Source organism: Vidua chalybeata, chromosome 7, assembly GCF_026979565.1.
Source record: "Vidua chalybeata isolate OUT-0048 chromosome 7, bVidCha1 merged haplotype, whole genome shotgun sequence".
Taxonomy (NCBI): Eukaryota; Metazoa; Chordata; class Aves; order Passeriformes; family Viduidae; genus Vidua; species Vidua chalybeata.
Genome location: NC_071536.1, coordinates 28452669 through 28473898, shown reverse-complemented (window position 1 = coordinate 28473898; position 21230 = coordinate 28452669). Strand labels below are relative to the sequence as shown.

The following is a 21230-nucleotide window of genomic DNA, read 5'->3' as shown; positions in this document are numbered from 1 at the left end:
CCAACACTATATCCTGTCAACCAGACCAGGGCACCGAGTGCACACCCAGTCTTTACTTAAACACCTCCAAGGATGGTGACTCCACCACATCCCTGGGCAGCCCAGTCCAATGTCAAATCACCCGCTGTGAAGAAGTGCTTCGTAATGACCAGTCTGAACCTCCCCTGGTGCATCTTACAATTGTCCTCTGGTCCTGTGCCCTGGGCGAAGAGCCCGAGCCCCGCCTGTGTGCAGCCTCCTCCCCGGGAGCTGTAGGGAGCGGTAAGGTCAGCCCCCCGCCTCCTCTCCTCCAGGACAATTCGCTCTGTTGTCAGCACAGCTGAGCTTTAGGAGCTGTGCTCTTTGGGTTCTCCCATGTAATAACTTCTGACAGCGGCTGGCTGGTGCCCACCAGGTTTAATGGATCACACGGCCCTTGGCGTGTGCCTGGCGCTGTGTGGATAACCAGGTGTGTTTGGGGTCCTCTGCTGGGGCAGCGAGCATGGCTGCTGGCACCTGTGTGATGGGGACAGAATAGCCACCAGCAAAAGTGCACTGAGATGAGACCAGATGCTAGGCTAAGCTCACTCATTTCCCAACAAATCAAGCGGGCATGTTTCAACAATAAATGACAATACAAAAGTGAAAGTTTGCAAAACTCATTAGTAACCCTAGAGTGAGGTTACTATTTTAAAACTTTTTTTACTGATACAAAGATAATTTTCTCCCTGTATCACTCTTTGACTTCACTGTTTTCATATCAAATCACACCATTTTAGTCTGTTGGCTCAAATCTGAAATGAAAGCAGTTTATTTCCTTGCTAACGCCTTTTAATTTCTCCTTCCATCTGTTACTACTTCACAATCCAAGTGCCTGTAGCACGGCAGTGTTGGGATAGAGGTAACACACCTCGCACTCTGGACTCCCAGGCTCTGCTGAGCTCTACTCAGGAGCAAGGTGATCAGGAAGATGGTGTTGGAGAAAATCAGTGCTCTCCAACCTCAACTCCTCCTTCTCCAAGCAATTTTATGTGGATACCTGTGGCACCCCTCGATATCAGAGGGGCATTGCCTCACTCCCTATTCCAGTGATCCAAGTGAGGAAAAACAATCTCTTGGATCTTAGAACGAGGAGTAAGTTGCTATTGCTGGAGATTAATTGCACCCTTTCAGCCTCTAGGCTTTCTTCTCTGTGCTTCAAGCAAAGCTCAGCCAAGCCAAGGGCTCAAGCTCCCTGAGTCAAGCAAGACCACAGCAAGGGATATAAGATTAATTGTGGCTCTGGGGCTGAGTAACAGAGAGGAAAACTGGCAAAAAGGGAAAAATTGTTTTTAGAGCAGAATCGAGACAGGAAAGTGGTGAAGAGGGGGATCAGAAGATGGGGAAGGCCATGGAGATGTGGGAGGGGAAGGAAGGAGCAGGTGAGCAGAGGAGCCACAGCAGGAGAGGTCACCTGCTTGGTGAGGTTGTCTTTCTCTGAACATAAAAGCTCAAGAAAAAGTGATGTCCTGGAGACCCTTTCCTGAGCATCCTTCTCTCAGTGAAAGCTGGCTGTTGGCAGGAACTGCCGAGGATGTGCACCATGAACAGATCTTGCTAAAGCCTCACAAGGGATGGAACATCTGTGTGTTTGAATACACAACTTGGCATCTGCAAGTCAGTATCTTGGCCTGTCAGGAAAAAACTGTTCCCAGTCAGGCTTTTGTAGAGTGGAGCATGGGAACATCTCAATCCTGACTGACTATGCAGAAGTAAAGCACATGTTCAGAAGATGATACATTAATCTGAATAATTTCCAGAGAGTCCTTATCCTGTATAAACAGAGTGCACAGTATTACAAGCTGCTGCACAGTTTAACAGCTTATGATAGCATCTACTATAATGCAGAGAACTAGTGATTACTTAATTAGAGGCTGTCTAAAGGTTTGTGATAAGTGCATACATGTGTAATTTTAATTTCTCTAGTTCTTCTGAACTGTTTATCTTTCAAACCTAAAATTCTCTTAACCTTTCGTAAATGTTTTAAAGAAAAAAGATAAGGATTTTTCATTTACATAAACAGGATTTCAAGTATTGTATACACATCTATTAGTTAAGATTCCTAGGGGGAAAAAAAACACATTATTCTTTATTTTCAGGTGAACCTGGCCCCAAGAGGTTAAATAAATCACACAAGGTCGCTTGAGGGAGGTAGTGGCAGAGTCAGAAATGAGGTTACAGCTCCAACCCTCCCAGCTCTCATGGTGAACTTAAATAATATCTGTTATTCGAGAATTTGCATGGCTAACAAGCCAGTTACACTTTAAAGTGCATCTTTTCCTTGTCCCATTGACTCCCCTAAGATGTGGAAGCAGTAAAACATTGGCAGAGGGTCAGCGTGCAGTGAATGCATTAGTGAAAGCTACAGCCAGAGATAAAACATTCATAAGAAGTAAATCCAGTGAGTGCAAAGGGAAGCCATAGTAGAGGAATGAGGTGTTTCAGAATGAGGAGGAGAGATGAGGAGACCGAGAGGTGTGGACGGTGTCAGAGGTTGAAGGGAGAGTGGGATGGGAAGGATGGGTGACAAAGGAGTGCCCACGGTGCCAAACCCCTCAGAAATGCCAATGAGGAGCCTCTACATGAGCAAAACAGAGAAGCCATCACTTGCCAAGTGTGTCATCAGCCAGCTGAAAGCAAAGCCCAGCAGCAAATGCTCAGAGATGAGTTAGGACAGGATTCATCTCACTGATGTTCAGTGATCTGGAAATTGCCCTCTGTGAAGGAGCTCTTTGTTGCTATTTCTCCTCAGTCACTGCAGGGAGCAGACATGTCCAGCTGCATTTATGCACCTTTGCTTTGGATGACTTAAGGTAGGGAAGACAAACCCTTAGGTTCTGTCCACTGGATTTAAACATGACTTTTAAATCAGTTTTCCCCAAGGAAAAACACCCAGCTTGAGGAGCTGGCAGTAGTTGTGATCATCAGTGATGGAGTCACAGGAGCAACACAAAAGGTTCTGAAAGGAAAATTCAGCTTTAGGGTTTTTTGCAGCAAATTAAACTGTGTAATATATCAGATTACTGATCCACTTCGTAACTGTTTTTATGGGGAAAATAAAAGCCTTCTCTGATTTAGACTAATTAAACCCAAAGCCTTCATATTGGTTTTTTTTTTTAACCCAAAAGGCAAAAAAAACCTCTCTTCTGTTTACTACACGTTTCTCATTTTATTGCTCCTTTCTCTGTACCATTTTTTTTTTCTTATATCTTCCTTAAAGTTTGGTGTTTGAAGCTGGAGGTATTATTCAAGCTGACGTTTTAGCTAAAAACCAGACTAACAACCATTAAAAAGCTTCCTGTTTCTTGGATAGTAATGTCAATTCCCAGGAAAAAAACAGGTATGGTGAATTAGTGAATTCAGGTGGAGTGCAGTCCAGCTGCATCACGAGGCCTTTGCACTCCGAATCAGGCTGCTGAAATCATGGCACTAGCTAAAAGCCCGTGACTTTCTAACAATTTCGCACTCTAAAAAATTGCATTTGATTTTAGAGGTTTTAGAGAAACCTGTGTCCATAATCGCAAGAGCAAGGATTATACTCACTGCAATGAACTGTTCTTGCTAACACAGCATCAGCAGAAGTGTGAGCAAGGTCATAAAAATCATCAGCAGAATATGCAGTTTATTTCCTTGCTTCTCTTTTTTAAAAACCTCGTCTGCTGATTCAGTCTTAAGGTTCTGTGCTGGGCCCAAAAGTTTCTTTCCTGGAACACTAGTATTTAACTCTCAAGGGCATTGCAAGACTGAAGCAACCTCGTAACGTCACAGAAAATCTCTCACTGGCAATAAATGCAGCTGTTAGAACAAAATACAGCGTTGTCCCAATGGCTCTTGTTGCAGCACAGCCCAGTATGATCTCCTGCATAAAGAACATCCCATTTCTGAAAAGTAATCTTCACACTGCATCTCAATTAGTTTGAAAAGCAACGTGTTGTTAATGTATTTTTATTTGCAGGGCCATAAGCATTATGGGCTTATGGGAATAACACGAGTGAGCTTTTCTGATGATCATGTCCCAAGCCGTTGCAGCAGTGATGGGCTCTCTTTGGGGCTTTTGTGCTTACTTTATTCCCTTTCTGGTAGAAGCAGCTGATCTGAAAAGCCACATGAATATACTCCTAGTACACATAATCCCTTTAGTTCCCTGCATGACTGTAATTGAACACATTGGCAGACTTTGTTTCTATTTAAATATTTTCATAGAAGGGAAAGTCATTCCAAGCTGATCACTTCATGAGGCCAAAAATTTCATTAGGAGCCATTTGAACAATTACAATAAATTAAAAAATCATTATTTGTCAGTACAGTTGTACCATAAACACTATCATTTATATTAAAAGAATTCTTAGTCCCTAATGAAATTTGTCTTTGTTTACAATAATCACCACAACAAATTTATTGAGTAAGAAAGAAAACACATATGGCTCTAATCCACAGTTAGGTTATTCTATTTGAAATTTAATTCAGAAGGATAGAAAGGTTTCTTAGGACTGAAGGGATTATAGGTACTGTAATATCTAATAACATTATAAGATGCAGGTGGTGGCTCACTGTAATATAGAAACTCACTAAGACACAGCATGGGCAGGACTTTCTGGATTATCAAATCCAGTCCCCAGGTAGGCAACTGGATCACATGGTCCATTTAATACATTTTGCAAGCTTCACGAAAAGCTAGGTATGTTTTCATCCCTATAACTTTTATACCCTCACTATGCAGGTGGATAAAGAACACTAATTGATAGTCTAAATTATTCATGGCCAATTTATACCTACTTGCTCATACATGCAGATGCTCTACCCTTAATATTCTCCCTACCTAATGTATTTACAGAAAGCAATCAAACCACATCTCACTCTTCAGCTGGTGGGCTGAACAAGGCACCTGTGCACCCTGTCCTTTCATGAAAGTTTCTCCAGTGTTCTCTTAGCAGCCCTTTGCTGTACCTATTTCATTAGGAACTCAGCTTACTTTAAAACAGTCAGAATAATGTGTTTTATTCCAAACAAAATCTTACTAGGGTCTTATTCAAGGATGTTCATACTTCCCTTGCTTTGCTAGAAATGTGTCTCCTACTGCATTATAGAGTTTCAGTTCATTTTCCATGCCCATGCTGCACATGAAACACGAAATCTTTCTGTGTTATTAGAGGTTTCCTGCAGAATTTTGTCTACCGCTACCTCCCTTACTACTTCTGTGGCTTTGCTTTTCAAGGATATTCACCTTGCTGTGTGATATTCTGAACTTTCTCTACACTGATGATACCTCCTAACTTGGTGACTTCAACGTATTTTTATGGTCAGACACCTCTGTTTTCCAAATAGGTCACTGATGAAAATAATAACAATCAGTCTTAAGACTCATCATTTAGGAGCTCTGAATAATTCCCTTTCAATACAGTTCAGCTTCTCATCTTCCAACACTGTGTCTGTCTTGCAGTTCCTCTATAAATCTCAGACTTCTCTATGCAGGAGATTTAAATTTATCATGGCTCCTCATCGGCTATTTTATTCAGGTCCAGACAGCCACATTTCCCTCTTTGTCTAGCTAATTAATTACTCTATCAAACAAACCTATCAAATTAGTTTGATATTATCTAGCCCTGGTAAATACCCATTCCATTTTATTCTGTTTTCCAGTGACTGTCATGACTTTTACAATGCTCTCCTCCCACATTATTTCCAAAAGCCTGACATAAAATATTACAAAACAAAATATATTGTGCTTTTTCAGTGAAAAATCCATGTTTTATTTGTCTTTGGTATAGATTAGTTATTTACAGCAATATACAATTTTGACTAGCAGGTAGTGTTGAGCAGCAGTTATAGATTGGTTGACTCTATATTCCCAGCAGAAATGTATACACAGTCTTTTTTATTCTAAATAGTGTTAGTATCACTTTTTAAAAGAATAGGAATAAAAATTTGGCAGGCTGGTCCAACTGAAACACAGCCCCCACATACAACAAGGTTTTTTCCTGAACAGCTTTATAGTTAACTGATACGTGTTGCAGAAAATCAGAGGACAACATGTACAGTGACTTGTATGGTGATCACAGGCACTGGGCGTGGCAGAAATACAGGTTTTGAAGAAACAGAGAAGAGTTGGGAAGGATTTGGCTGAGAGGTGCTGGATGATTGTTTCAGATAGAGATAAATTGCACAGAGTGTTGTCTTCTTTGTGCTTAATTTTAATTAAGTGGTGGGCAGTACACAAATGGAAAGAAGAGCTAGTAAGAAATGAAATCAAGACTTGAATTTCAAGTCCACTGCTGACCCACAGACTTTGTGTGTCCTTGGGCAAAATGCTTTATTGGGGTTTTTTTTCTGTCTCACTGCCTCATCTGTAAAACGGAGATAACACTACTTCTTTTTTCCCAACCTGACTATTTACATAATAAAAGCCTTTCCATGCATGACAGACTCTTATATATTTGTACAGCATCTAGAATAATGAGGACTTGAATCTTGGGACTACAACACAAACAATACACAACAATTAGGATTATGCATCCATCCAAAATATACCTAATGCACCTCATACTACAGTACCTTGCCAGAGAGACATGACTTTATCCCATGGTGAATTCTGTTTCTTTGATTTCTGTAGTCCCTCCTCTTATGCTGCTCTTTTGCCTAAGAAAAGCTTTGGCAGAGAGTTAAGTTTAAGGTGAGCAGTGACAATGCTTTTGTGGTGTACTGCAGGTGGAAGGCATGATGGACCCCAGAGTCCAAAGGGAATTGCATGGAACCAGGCAGCATTATGCAGCATCTCTGCATTCTGTGACAGCTCTCCTGTGGCCCCATTCACCTCCCACTGGATCAGGGAAAATCTGCCTTAAAGGATGCTTGTCCTTCTGTGAAAAGGAAAAAGAAAGAGCCTCTCATCCATATTGCCCCAGGGAGGACTGTGCACCCACTGCAGGTGAGACCAACACAGAGCTGTCTTCTTGGTAAGCAAACTCTAACAGCCTTGGAGAGGTCTCAGTACATTTGGGGATGCAGTAGGAAATGTTGGATGTATTCATCCTGCTCCATGCTTGTGGGGTGGGGTACAGTAAAAAGCATCCCCTTACCATCAACCTGGTGGCTACAGATCAGAGATTCATTATTGTGCTTCATATTTTCCTACTAAATGCTCTCTGAAGAGTTTATGCTCAGCTTGGAGAAAGACAGCGTCCCATGCCAGAACTTTGGGGAAGTGGGAAGCTTTTCCCCCCCAGCCTGTATGCCCAGAAGGTAATGCCAAAATATGTTGGAGGTCGGGCCGGGTTCACACTGTGATTTTTCTTCGTGCTGAGAGAAAATAAAACAGAGGGTGCTTGGCTGGCCTGAGCTGGTGTGTCCAGGCCCTGAGGCTGGGCTGGCTCTGCAGCTACTTGGCATGGAGAGGAGGAAAAACATGCATAAATTAGGAGCTCTCAAGGCTGCACTTGTATTGCAGCAGCAGACCAACCCCTCCGTGCTGACAGGTGACACTCTTTAGTGCTTCCCTTGTGCTGGCAGATGCACCACGATATTAATTACACTGTGCAGGATTGCCCTGCCTAAAACACATGGATGTCAAAAAAAACCAACTTCATCCCCTCCTTTTCTTAATGAGATTTTTACAAACAAAAAAGAACTAGAGAAGTGATGGTAACTGCATGATTAATAATACATAGTTGTAACTGATTAGTTTGGTTTCCAGTACTGCACAAGGAAGATGGCATTGTGCTGTGCCTATTGTCTTCTGGGAACTCAGGCTGGATACCAGATGTCTGTTACAAATGTTGGGCACCAAATTAAACACCCACACATCCTGAAAGGACCAGCAACACAACACGAAGAAGTATTCCTTTTGCCAGCAGTAAAATGACAAAGCAGAGGAGTGACAAATGCTCTAGATAAACCCAGAGCTCCAATTTAATGCATGGGATAAGGACCTCTTTTTCCAAATAAAGACTCCCAACTCTTGCAGTTTCTTACTTCTCCATAATTTAGCTGTGCACATATTTGGCATTTAGAGTGTGACGGATTTACACATTTGCTATCAAATGAGCTGCAAGAGCTAATCAGCTCACACAGAATTGCACATATTAATGAAGAAGGCTCTTCTGCATGCCTGCGATGTAGACACCCACTTAACTGGGGCACAAGAGACTAATTTGAAAAGATTTTGTTCACGTAGCTCTTTTCCTATGATGAATGCTTGCAGGGAATCATGCTGTAGAGAGGGAGCAAGCGGTATCTGCAAAATCTGGCTAAATGGTTCTCATTACTGAGTGATGGAAGAGCAGTAGGAAAGATAATTTATTAGTGGCTCAAAGCTAATGAGAATAATTAGCACTATTATGCTTTCTAAGCAAACACAGACTAACTGTTCCTTAAGGAGCACTGTCTCCCTGCAGCAGTGCGAGTGCTCTGGGCAGGAGGACATGACTTCCAGGGGCAGGAAGCTTACCAACCAAGGACCAGAACAGCTGTGTGGAAACACCCAGACATCCTATGGGCCTGCATTGCAGCTGTGATTTCCTAAATTTTGGGCTAACAGACCATCTTTTTTTCTATCTCAAAACCAACTACACTGGGCTGATGAACAGAGTTTACACTTCAGCTTAACTCCTCAGAAACCAGAGGTTGGAAATTGCTGCCTTGGATACTGAGATTTTTTTGCAATATTGCATCACACAGTACCTTTCAAAACCTTGCAAAAGCCAAGCCAGTCGACAGTGCTTTGCAGGAAGTATTTCAGCAGCATGGTCAGTCCCCAGGAATCCTGGCTGCCAGCAGAAAAAATGGCATTTGGCTTCATTTCCTCTGTAGACACCCAGGTATCCTCCTTCTTCACTCTGTAAATAAAAGCAGGATGTGCAGAGAAAACACAGCATCTTCTTATGACCAGTCAAAGAAACTAATGGGAAAAATTCTGGTTTCCAATCAGTTCCAGCACACAGCAGTAATGTACACAACCGGATTAGCCAAAGGGCTGCACTTCTGTGGTTCCCGCAGAGCCATGGAACGTTCAGGGATGCTGGGCTGCCAAAGGCAAAGGAAATGCCAGCGTTTGGCTACAGTGCTCAACACCTGCTGATAAGAGCTGATTTCCCCCCCCGCCCCTCTCAGTTTTCAGAATTTACTCCTGCAATCTCAGTGTTCCGTTACTGACCCAATCACACCAAAGTAAGCTATTAAATTAAAACAAGGCACACATGGGCAGCAGTCCCCACTCCCCCAAGTGAGTGTTGTTTGGAGCAAATAACTTGTTTCATAGTTTGCAAAATGCAGTTGGCAGGGGTTCAGTGTTGTTCTAGGAAATCCATTTAGGCTACATTTCTTTCTTGTAATATAGCACTATCAGGAATATGTAGAGTGATTCTGATTTTGATTTTTTAAAAGGCAAACAGACAAAACATTTGTAGGCTATGTCACCAAATCTTGACTTTTCTTTTGAAAAGCAGTTCACCTCTAAAATCAAAATCAGCCATAAAGCAATTCCATCTGAAACAAGACTCTCTGAAGCATTCTCTTAGAGCTTACTCATGATGGGAGTTTTATCTGCTTTTTTACTCCCTAATTAAATGCTGCAAGAACATAGACCTTACCTCTCTAATCTTTTTTCACCAGTAATATCAATCTATCTTTGTCGATGCCTATCAGAAGGATTTTAGCAAAATTTGGGGACTTAATTTGGTCTGAGTGGGAGTTTAGAAAAATTCCCAAGGCTTTTTCACCCAACTGGAACTATTTAGGAGGGGCATGGGGGTCAACGTGACTGTCAGATCCAAAATGCAATTTTACAGGGGGAGGAAAGAGGTAATGGAGATTTTTTAGGCTGCTTTTCTTGACTCAGATTGGAAAGCAAGTCTGTTCCAGTCTCTCTTGGAGGAGTTGCTCTGGTTTGAAAAAGTGAGGACACAGTTACTGGGTCAGAGATAGATGGATTACAACAGAGCCAAATCATCTTCTGAGGTCACAGGGGCTGGGATAGAAGCTTATGCTCATCTTGGGACTCCCAACTTGTGTTTGCCATATCCCACAGCCTTCACTCTCCTGGAAACTTTTCCCGCCTTTTCCCTCCTTTTGATGGATGAAACAAATCCAACATCTCAGGCTCTTTCATTAGATGGGAAAACCATTTCCTCTCCAGCTTCCAGTATGTACAAAATGCTTGGCCCTGCTGCCCTTCATCTCTTGGTCCAACCAGACAGCAGGACTAACACAGCCCTGTGGGCTATTTATATCTGGTTTAAGCCAACACTGGGGAACAAAATGATGCACAATCCTGGCTCAGCCTCTCTGTTGTGTACATGTTTTACCCTTCCTCGACAAGATTTAATCTGCTTAGGGTTAACTATGTAGCAGATGTCCAAGACCTTTGAATCACACCTTAAAAAGACTGAAAGACCAAACCCATAATTGCAAGAGCAGAATCTCTGATTCACTGCAAACCATTTGTTATCAGCAATTAAGTTTCTTGCTGATAAATGATTCATGACTTGAAAGCCCAGATTACTCACTTTTAACCATGGCAGAAATTCCTGTGTGATTATGAACGCCTGGGCTACGCATCTACTGCAACAGGCAGGGAAGTCTGAATGTGTGAAATGACCAACCATTTAAATACAGAAAATAAGAGCTCTTACATATATTTTTCATTCACAGTTTGTAAAAAATAACAACATATTTCAATTTCAACGTGACTGATGTGAATATAAACATGAACTGACTTTACTAACAAATATAAACACCAACTTTTGCTTTACCAGAGGCAACTGAACTAAAACAATGTGGCTGATATCCTGACCTGGCCTACTAATTAAAAAGGCTTGAAAGCAAAACTCTGAGCTCCTGGTACACTCTAGTTCACAGTAACTAAGGCTTTTGTCAGCCATTTGATGCAATAATTTATGGTGTTCAAAACTGCATTTTTCAAAAACCATTCAGACCATAAACCAGATGAGTCATGACCCTGTAACAGAAGGTAAATGATTCTCAAATATTTTATATTTGTGCATTAACACATGCACAGCACATTTTTTCTTTAGCCAAGAAAAAAATGAATGCCCAAGTCCAAGAAGTAACTGACAAAAGACTGAAGGGAAAAATGAGAATTCCTAATTTTATTGTGGTGTAACCAGCTGTAAGGAATTACTGGTCTGAAGCACAGTGTGCAATTGTCTTATCCTAAACATTTACTAAAGCCTATAATTCAGAATGATCCTGACTAGTGAAGTCACCATTGGCAAGCTATCATTTTTTTCTTTCTTATTCTTGAAAAAGTCTACATTTCTCACCAATTAGCACAAACATAGGCACAGCCTATGCACAGAAATGCTCAACATTTTCTGGAGGCTGTATTTCGTTAGTGCCTGTGCTTTGACTCTGAGATCAAAAGAGGCAGCAAGTTCTGGACTGATCATATTTGATAGTTTACTAAAAGCAGAAGAATTCCTGTTTGAAATCAAATGGCATCAATATGTATTGTTTCCTAAATGCAGGGTGGAGTGCCTGCTACTTATATGAAGATAGCTTGAAATAAAGAATTATCATGATCTTCTGCAAAAGTGCTATACACAACATAAGTAACTGTGCTAATTGAAAGGAAAAAAAAATCAGAGTAAGAGTCTTTATAAATAAAGCTACTTTTTTGCTATGATATTATGTACTATCAGGCAGCTGATTTTTTTGGGTGAAGAGGCTCATCAGGTGCCTAATATGAGAAGATACTTGGCACAGCTCCATGGCCATTCCAATTGATGTCATGGTTAACAAGCTGGCCACCATACAAGGCCAATCAGGCTACTGGTATTCCACAAAACTCACTAATGGCTTCAGCAGCGTAACGGTGCCAAACATACAGTGCCATTAATTGGGCAAGAGAGAGAAGGAAAAAACACCCAGGAAGGAGGCAAGATGCCATTCACCTCCTGGGCAGCCCCTCAGCACAGCCTGCAGATCCCAACTAGAAGAAAATGAGACGGGCAGACTGAGGAGCAAGAGGAACGTTTCAGACCCAGGTCCCAGCTCTCTGCTGTGAGAAGCTGTTTTTGCCCCCTGGAGTGCCAGGGCAGAGGAGTTTGACCCTCACCCAGCACACACCTGCAGTGCTGCCCAGCACTCCCAAGGCCACGGGGAGTGGGAACTCATCCCGTGTGCACCAGCTCTTCCTAAGCCACCACCAACTGTGGTCATTCACCCAGTGGGGAAGAAGCTGAACAAGGCTGATTAATGATAAAAATACTTGTCCTTTTTAAAATTTATTTTTAGTTTGAAGTGAATCACAACTTCCTGCCCCTCCCTCTCCCCTCCTACAAAGACAGAAGTACCTCCAGATCAACTTTTTTTTTGCTTAAGCATCAAAAGTGTAACACATTTCAGCTGCTGCTGATACAGATTTTACAGTGATGACTGTCAGAGAGAGATTGTTTGTGCAACTCCTTAAGAAGCAAAAAGGAAAAATCCCTCCTACAAACGCAGATAATTTTTGGAATGTAAACAGGTAATACACACAATTACTGCATTACCAGAAGTATTATGCATTTCTCAAAACAGTTGAACATAACACTTTACAACACATATTTGATATGACCCAATCATAACTTGAAGGAAAACTCTGTACCCTATAAGAATAACCATATACCCCTGTAAGATAGTCATTCCTGCCATAACTTACAGATACATTGACAGTATTGATACCAAAGAAGGACGGTTTAATCTGATTTACCCATGGTCTGCTAATTTTTAATGTGTGGCTTAGTTCACTCAATACACTTTATAAAGGTATGTAAACAATTCTGATTTAAAGACCAGAGAGGTTGAAATGAAATTAACAGATCTAGACTGGTCAGTGTTAATGTCTTCATTAAGTAAGATACCTTATTTATCCCTGAGCACCTTAAAATTGTTCCCCCCAAATCTCAGTCAAGAACACATAACTATTTCACAAGAATGAAAAACTTCATTTGAATAAATCTGTGTCTTATAAATCCACTTTTCCTGCACTGATTTTAACAAAACATAACAAAACAAACCCAAACCAAACCGTGTCCCCTCCCCTTTGTTTTTTACATGTACTGCAATAACGGAACAAAAATTTCACCCTAACAAACAACATCACCTACAGACACACTACAGACTACAAAAATATTGCATAGGAGTGTCAGTGGGCATAGTCTCCCAACATGAGAGAAAATGCTAAGTTTTCTTTAAAACATTATGGCAACATTCTAATTTATTTTCCTTTTAAAAATCAAGTGGTTTCACTTTATTTCAAAATTGTACAAAATGGCCATGGCTGTTTATAAAAAAAAGTCTCTATCTTGAGAATATGTGAAGTCTCAGGTGCATCAACAAAAGACCTGGAACCATTCACAGTGCAGCGGAAAGCTTCTTTTGAGGCAGAAACTACAATTCATCCTTCTTCTTTCCTACTCTTTCATGATCTCTTTCTCTCAGGGTTCGCATGAAAGTGGTGAATCCAGACTCCTGGTTTTGAAGGAAGAAAAATATGGGTCATATTTTTACCAACAAAGCAAAACAATGCATCAAGAACACTTTGAGCTTCTGTATCCCGGCAGAATATAAACTAAGGAGCAGTTGTTTACTCTCTGTACCCCAGGGCAGAATAGAAACTAGGGAGCAGTTACTGCTTCTGCATTGCCTCATTGTGCCATACTCTGGTCCAGTGCTGCTCCACTGCAAGGGGAAATATCCATGCACATCCCACATGTCAAACTTTGAAGAGATGGGACACAGAGAAAAAGTCCATAAAACTCACAGGACAAGGTAAAACCTGTCACTAGAAGTGCTATTGATGCCTTTTTGTTGAGAACACTCAAAAGACATTTTCAAGCTGCCTTTGTATGCTATTTGTGTCATTTTTAAAAGCAGTTACTGGATTGTTTGTTCATTATACACACATTTGCCACTCATCCTCTAATAGTTTTGATCACAATTTTTCTCCTTCTCCAAACATTCCAATGATTGAAATCACTTTTTTTTCAAGTCACCATTAAAATTATTATAAAAAATTTCAAACCTGGTTGTCTAGATGCCACCCTCTGTATTTCAACAACTTACGACTTAAGGCTGTTGAATGCCACTAGTTTCCTCTTCCAAGGAAAGCTGTGAACACAGTGCTCAGGCATTTCTGAAGGCTCAGATGGGTGTTGGAATACACTGTGTACTGATACCCCAACATTGAAGTTTTCTGGGCAAGTGACACTGCCCCCACCCAATCTGACCATTTTTGCATTTAAACAATCACAGGACACACCACTCAAAACTGGTGATGAAAAGGGAAAATACCAAAGGTAGAGAGCAACTAACAGAAGTTAAAGACTTAAAAGAATGTTGTGGAACAACAAAACAAAATAAACCTGAACCAAACCACAGGGCTGGTAAATTTTTAGAAGGCTGAACAACAAAAAGCTTTTCTAAAACTATTCACTATTCTTCCACTGAAAATAAATGACGTGACAAGCTTCAGCTGTTTGTCACCTGGAGACATCTGACAATCAGCAGCCCCCATGACAGGCACTGTGCTAAGCACTGCCTCCAGCATTACCATGATAAGAGATAACAAACCCCAATTCAACGCTGCACAAGCAGAAGACCATAGGGTCCCCAGAGAGGTGGAAAGGGAACAGAGCAGCCATCAGCATAGAGACTGGGCTGTTCCTGTTGGGTAATTTTTACCCAAGAAAGGGTTGGCTGCATATTTGTTAGGGGATTTGTTAGTCCACTTTCCAGCATATGGATAAATATCTCCTAACTTCCGTGGCCTCAGAGCACTCCTATATTGGATATAAATTCTTTTTATGAGCCACCACAGATCCTTCCTTTCATATATTGTTTCTCTAAGAATGGGTTAGAAATGCAAAAACTGCGGCTGAAATCCTACTTCAATTGTTGGATACTGCACCTACCTTTACTTTTAAGAAAAGATCCAGAATTGGAACTAAACACAGTATCCATAACAACGGCTGGATCAGCACCATAAAATGGTAATTACTGGAGTCCAAGTATACTGAAGAAAACTGGGAGGCAAAGCTCCATGAAGACTTCCCTAAGATCCTGACTAACAGAGAACCTAGGAACCTGGAGTTTTAATTCATGCTTCTATATAATTTTCTGAGCCCTAACAGCAGCAATAACTTTCAGGCAAGAATCTTTTTTTCAAAACCACTGCATGGCTCAAAGATCCCAGGTTTTTCTTGCAGACCCCAAGCAATCAATGGCTGCTGAGGAGTAACCTCCCTCTAGGAAGTTATGACAAAGGCGGCCCACAAATAATTGAATTGCTTCCTTATTTTCAGGCACTTTACAACCACTAAAGGCATTATGCCATTTCTGCCCCCATTTCTTGCACTCATAGCATATAATTAGCTGGCCACAGCAGGACAAAAGAATGAAACTTCAGCCCAGGGGTAGATGGCACAATTTGTCTTCCCATCCTGAGTGCCAGGAGTGAATCTGATTCAGGGCAATTAAGATACAAATGAGATATTTACTTTCCTCTAGTCTCCAAAGGACAGCTTTGTCCTGGCTATAAAACCAATGGTCTGTCACCATTTGGCAGCGTGGTGGATCTGTAACATGTTTGCAGTGTCCATGCGATCCAGAACTGACAGGAGTTAAGCCCTGTATTTTCTGGCATTTCTGCCAGCAGCACATGCAATAAACCCTTCCCTTTCACTCAGTCAAAATTCACTCACAGACTTCAGCTTAAAGAATAAAATATACAAAGAATATTACCAAATCTAATCCTTTTTCCTCTTCTCATGTTCCTAAAAATAGACCAAGAGTGTTCCTAATGCAGAGATGTACAGGGGTGTGGTACACTATGATTCATCCATGTAAGACAGCAACAGAGGCATGGTAAAAATTCACTCTGCAGTTTTCATTTGCAAGGCAGGACAGGCAGAGGAGACTTTGCTCCCTGTACCAGGTGATGACTCTTGCTTTCACTTACCCCTCGATCTCCAGTATATTTTTCCACAAATTTCCCGTAGTTGTAATAGTTGAAGGTGGGGTAACCATCGACCCCCTCCTGTTTACACAGGTCATGATTCTGTCCTTTGGCACAATCCACTGCAGCATAGGCGATCTGAAAACACAAGAGATCACACTGAGGCAGGAGAGAACAAAGCAAGAACCCATTTCATGGTGATGCTGCTGCAGCTTAGTCTTAGCACTGAGAGAGACCAAGTCTTCTGCCAAACATGCAATGGCTTCTGTAAGGGCTTAGCTGTGGAGGGAGAGCAGAGGATGCATGGTCATCACCTGGCTTGTGCAGCTGCATGGCACGTTCAATTCACAGAGCAGAAAATCACCTTCGCAGCCTTCCCACTGAGCTCTGCGTTAGACTCCAAACAGGAAATCCAGAGGATGGGTTAATAAAACCAAATCCAGGCACAGTGGTCACAGCTCTGTCATGCTGCAATATTTTTCTTCCACTTTGGTTTTAAGTGATGAACAGTGACAGTGGCTTTGGTGATGGTAACAACCCACCTAATCCAACCTCATTCCTGTGGCATTGCTAATGCTCGGAAAAGTTACCAAACATGGCTGGTCACTTATGTAGCCTATTCACAGATTAATGACTTCTACTCCAAATAGCTTTTCTAAAATCCATGCAGTTCTTCCAAGGGGATGGGTGAGAAGCCAGAGCATCATCTACCAAGCACTGCACATAGAGAAAAAGGTTGCTTGCTTACAATCTCAGCCTGGGTTTCTATTTCCTTTCCTGTCTTCCAGGACTGTACATTATATGCAGCCATTAGCAAAGTGGGCTTTAATTCCTTTTTAAACCTCTAGATGCTACTGTCACACAGACAAACCCTGAGCAGGAAAGAGCCTGCCACACTTTCAGCCTATTGACAGTGGAGCAACACCCTCAGTCCCTGCCTGCTTCCACACAGCAGGGTGAGGAAACACAGCCTCAGCCCCAGAGCAGTAGCTCCGAACATTCAAGTCCTGACTCTATGAAGTATTGAGGAGGGGCTGCCCTTAACAGTTCTGATGCTGAAACAAAATGTAATTCATAGGCTTCTACTCAAAGCAACTGAGCCCTGTACTGTGATTTCACCCTGACTGTTCCTGTGAGCAGCAGTTTGGGCTCTGAATGCAGGCTGTTCACATAAGCTCTGCCTTCACAGCCTGAGCCAGGCCCTGCTGAAGGGCAAGCACCTTAAAGTACAACCTGCATAAAGAAACCAAACAAATTAGAGGAATGACTTTTTGCAACCTTTTTGTGGGTTACAATTTATCAAGTGCTAATTTCATAGCAGACACATCCTAATTTGAAATTTCAGTTCCACAAGCCTCCTTCAAACAGCTGATCAAAAAGACCTTTTGCCTGCATGACTTTAGGGTTGCGGTTGAACTGTTCTTCCAAAATTAAAAGATCACTTAATATTCCACAAAGCCCTCCTGTTTCATGGTGACACTGTCAAAATGGGAAAACCTGATCTCATTATCCTAGTAGTAATTAAAGTGATTGGCAAAGCCAACTTCAGTTAATTTGCTTGTTTTGTTTTGGCTTTGAAAGCCTGACAAGACAATACTCAGTATGATCTCACTTGGTCTGTCTTCAAGTGGAAAGTACTAGATAAAGTGAACAGTGTTCTTACCTAAAATACCTGGTTTATGATTTTAAACATTAATAAGGCTATAACAGAAGCAGGACTCTTGAAAGCTGTTAAAAACATGTATGATCCTATTTTTTTGTTGTTGTTTTTGTAAAACACGAAGACTCATTACAGAAAGACACATTAAGGGACAATTTAAATGAAAGAGTAGGTATAATAAACTGTAAAAGAGTTTCATCTAAGTATTTCTGCCTCCCTGACCTCAGCAGCCAGCCAAAATTTAGAGCTCTGTTGGCTACTTCTGTGTAAAGAAAAGCTTAGAATGGAGAAAAACTTTTATTTGATGACACAGCATGAAATAGAAAGAATACTAGAAGTCCTGATTTCCTAAAAACTAGAAGAATAAATAAAATAATCTTTTTCCTCACTGCTCTAAATATCACACAGGGAGAGATTACAGCCAGAAAAAGGGGAAAGTATGCATGTGCTCATCCAGATCTTAGTAGCTGGTTTGAGACATCAAACTGTTGTGACTGAGGACCCATCTGTTCTCAGTGTCTTGGAGATTAAGAAAATTAGTTTTTAGTACACTGGAAGGAAGAGGGAAGAAGGAAAAGAAACTCTCTTTATCTGTACCTCTGGAAATATCAAAACTGGTACTGGCTGGAGCAAAGTGTCCAATTTCATTTACAAAAGGCTTTTGTGAGAACAGCCCCCAGTGAGGAGAGGGTGCAGTGCAGGAATGCAATGCTATAAGCCACTGGTAACCTCGTTCAGAACATCTTCACCTGTTGCCTCAGAACAGGTGACTGATGGATATTAAAGAGGTGGCTTCTGACAAAACGCTCAGTAGCACCCTTGAGACACAGCTCTCCTCTACAGCACATGGAGACCTAAGCTGGCCCATCTGTGCTTTAGTTGTGCACACAAAGATCCCAGTCTAAGTCTGTCCACAGCAGCCACGTGAGCCCAGTGCTGTGTCTAATCCAACAGGTCTAATGGCACATCTGGAATAGCAGCTGGGGGATATGTCCATGGTCTGTTCCCTCTCCAATGCTCCTAATGCTAGCTCCCACACAGCCCCACCACTGCAACCATCATTTTGAGCCCAGCTTCAGAACACACACATTTGGTTATTTTTACAGCCAGGGAGAGAAGAGGAACGACAATTTTCAAAAGCCTTGTAACTCATACAGACGTGAGCAAAATTTCATAGATGAACATCTAATTCCCAAGACTGTATCTGAGGCTGCATTCAATGCCTGCTGCCAACAGTGGCTGAGTAAGAGTACTTAGGAGAGCTTGAGTGATTACTTTAGAGTGGAAATGTTAAGGCAGCCTAAATATAGAGGTTGCTACCATCTCTGTGCACTCATTATCATAGCATCACAGTTCTAATTGTCTTGCCTGTCTCACAGCGGAAGATCAAATATAGTGCACTGAGAGAGGAGAAAAGTGATGCTGGAAAACACTTGTAGCAAAACACACTTCTGGACTGAGGACCAATTCTCATCTCTATTCCATCAACTCCAGACAGCTGAACTCTGAGACACACCAGAATTTCAGCAAATAGCACTGATGCCCTTTGCTTCTTTCTGTTTGTGTTTTCATGGACTGCGAATAATAGCTCCATTGCTGATAAAGGTGTGTCCTACCAGAAAGAATGCCTGCATGGCTCTACTGAAAGGCTGCATGTAAAAAGATACAGAATCCTGGCTCAAGTGAGCAGTGATACACTGTAGGGAAAGCTTCCCCTCATTCTCAACCCTCTTAGCAACAGTCAGCTTTTCTGCTTCACTAAAGAAAGAAATGGAGTCAGGAAAAATAACAACCCAAAAAAGCTCTCTCAAGATGGGGTTAAAGACTTCTGGAGAATATTCCCCTCAGAACTGATCCTCATACTGAACTACCAGCAACAAGTTACACAGAAGTGCACTGGAGAGCACAGGTTAGCAAGATCTACCTGCTCTGACCTGCAAACTCACTAAATTTGTTCAACCAGAAACTGCAGACATATTAAGCATAAGACATCTGTAGCAGGTGTCCAAGAGCCAAGACACTTGGCATCACGTCTCACAAAATCCCTCTCATCAAGAGGGAAAAACCCTCTAAAAACATGTGAGAGAAAGAAACTCTGCTAACACTGGTCTAACATTTATGTGTGTGTATGTCCATTATGGAAAAATCAAGTGAAACAGCTTTCAGAAGGCAAGATTGATTTTAGGGAGATTTTGATTGTTAGGGCTAAAATTTAATTTCTTGAACTTTCCTCTAACCAGAGGGGGAAATCTACTGAAAAAACATTTCAGGGAGAAAAAGCTCTAAGTGCTATATCTGCAACATGCACAAAACTCCATGGGATTATGGATTCTCTATAACCCAAAGCTCCGCTGCCTTAGATATTGACAATACATCATTATATACAAGTCCTTTCTCCAGAGCCAGTGCTGTTCAGGTCTATCACCAGCCTCTTCAGTAGCTGTAGCAGGAATAGAAATGTTATCAAATGAAAAGATAATCAATCAGAGACTGTGGACTCCAAAGGAAGTTTCTTGGAGCACATCCAACTTTCTTAATTTTACAAGTAGTTCCTCACAACTGGTATGCACTTTATAATAATTAACAGTATCAGGTGAGTATGTACAGTAATGCACAATAATGATAACAACAGCAACAGCAATAACCCGCCAAATAAGTATGCATCTCTTCATAGTCAGGATAGGTTAATATGAGTCTGGAAACATCTGGGACTGGAAAATACCTTCACTTGAAAAAGAAATCCCACAATATTTCATGGTTCTACCAAAAAACTGGGAGCTTAACTACAGAGTTGCAAACTTAACTCAGCATGGCAATAGACTGTGAGCAGTGTATGAGCAGCTCTGGAGAGCTCTGAGGAAATAGAGCATGGCATATTTTTCAGAAGAAGAGGACTGATCACAAAAGCTGAGCTGTTGCAAAACCCAGAACTTTCCATTTAGGTGTTTCAGTAGAAGTGGAGCTATGCCAAAAATACGACCACTGATCTCCAGGTGCTCCAACTGTAACAGAAGGGTGATGCCTTATTTTGTTACTAAGTGTCAGAAGGAAAAAGAAGTACTGGCAGTATAATCATACATTAGAAATCACAGATCCCTTCCAACAGAATTATGAAACAACTTTTTGCTCTAGAGGGATCTTACAGGTAAGAAACACAATTACATTCAACAGTTCAAAAAGATGCGTGACCTTCCAGGTAACTCCTCCTTTCTGTTCTTAAAAGCTTTCTTTTTAACAGTTTGCCTCCCAGTCACCACATGATGATATAGTAAAAATAACCCCCTGCAATCCTAGCTGCTCTCCTGTTAAAATATGTACTGCCACACACTGGTTTATTGATTCAAGAAAATAAATCTCTGCTAGAGCTAATATTGACTTTTGTTATGAAAATGGCAGTGAATAGCTAACTGAATATTGATTTGAGAGAGGAATTATATTTGATAAGCTTAAAAAAAGTAAAAACAAAGTTGCACCATGGAAATAAATGCTTCCAAACAACATTTTAAAAGTAGAATCAATTCCAGATGACAATTACCTGATTACTAGTAAAAAAGTCTGTTGTTGCCAAATGTCTTAAAAGCACCGATAAATAAGACAGAT

The 21230-nt window shown here is 41.3% G+C and overlaps 1 protein-coding gene across 1 annotated transcript in view; it reads right to left on the bottom strand.

Moving 5' to 3' along the window:
• Positions 1-10630: 10630 nt before the first annotated feature.
• The window catches only part of PDIA5 (protein disulfide isomerase family A member 5), a 98618-nt gene continuing 88018 nt past the window's right edge, over positions 10631-21230 (bottom strand). The window contains exons 16-17 of the mRNA XM_053948181.1: positions 15974-16108; positions 10631-13485 (exon numbers count right to left, since the gene is read on the bottom strand). Of these exons, the coding sequence (XP_053804156.1) occupies positions 13405-13485; positions 15974-16108 (216 nt within the window). The 3' untranslated portion in view covers positions 10631-13404. The remainder of the gene's footprint in view (positions 13486-15973; positions 16109-21230) is intronic.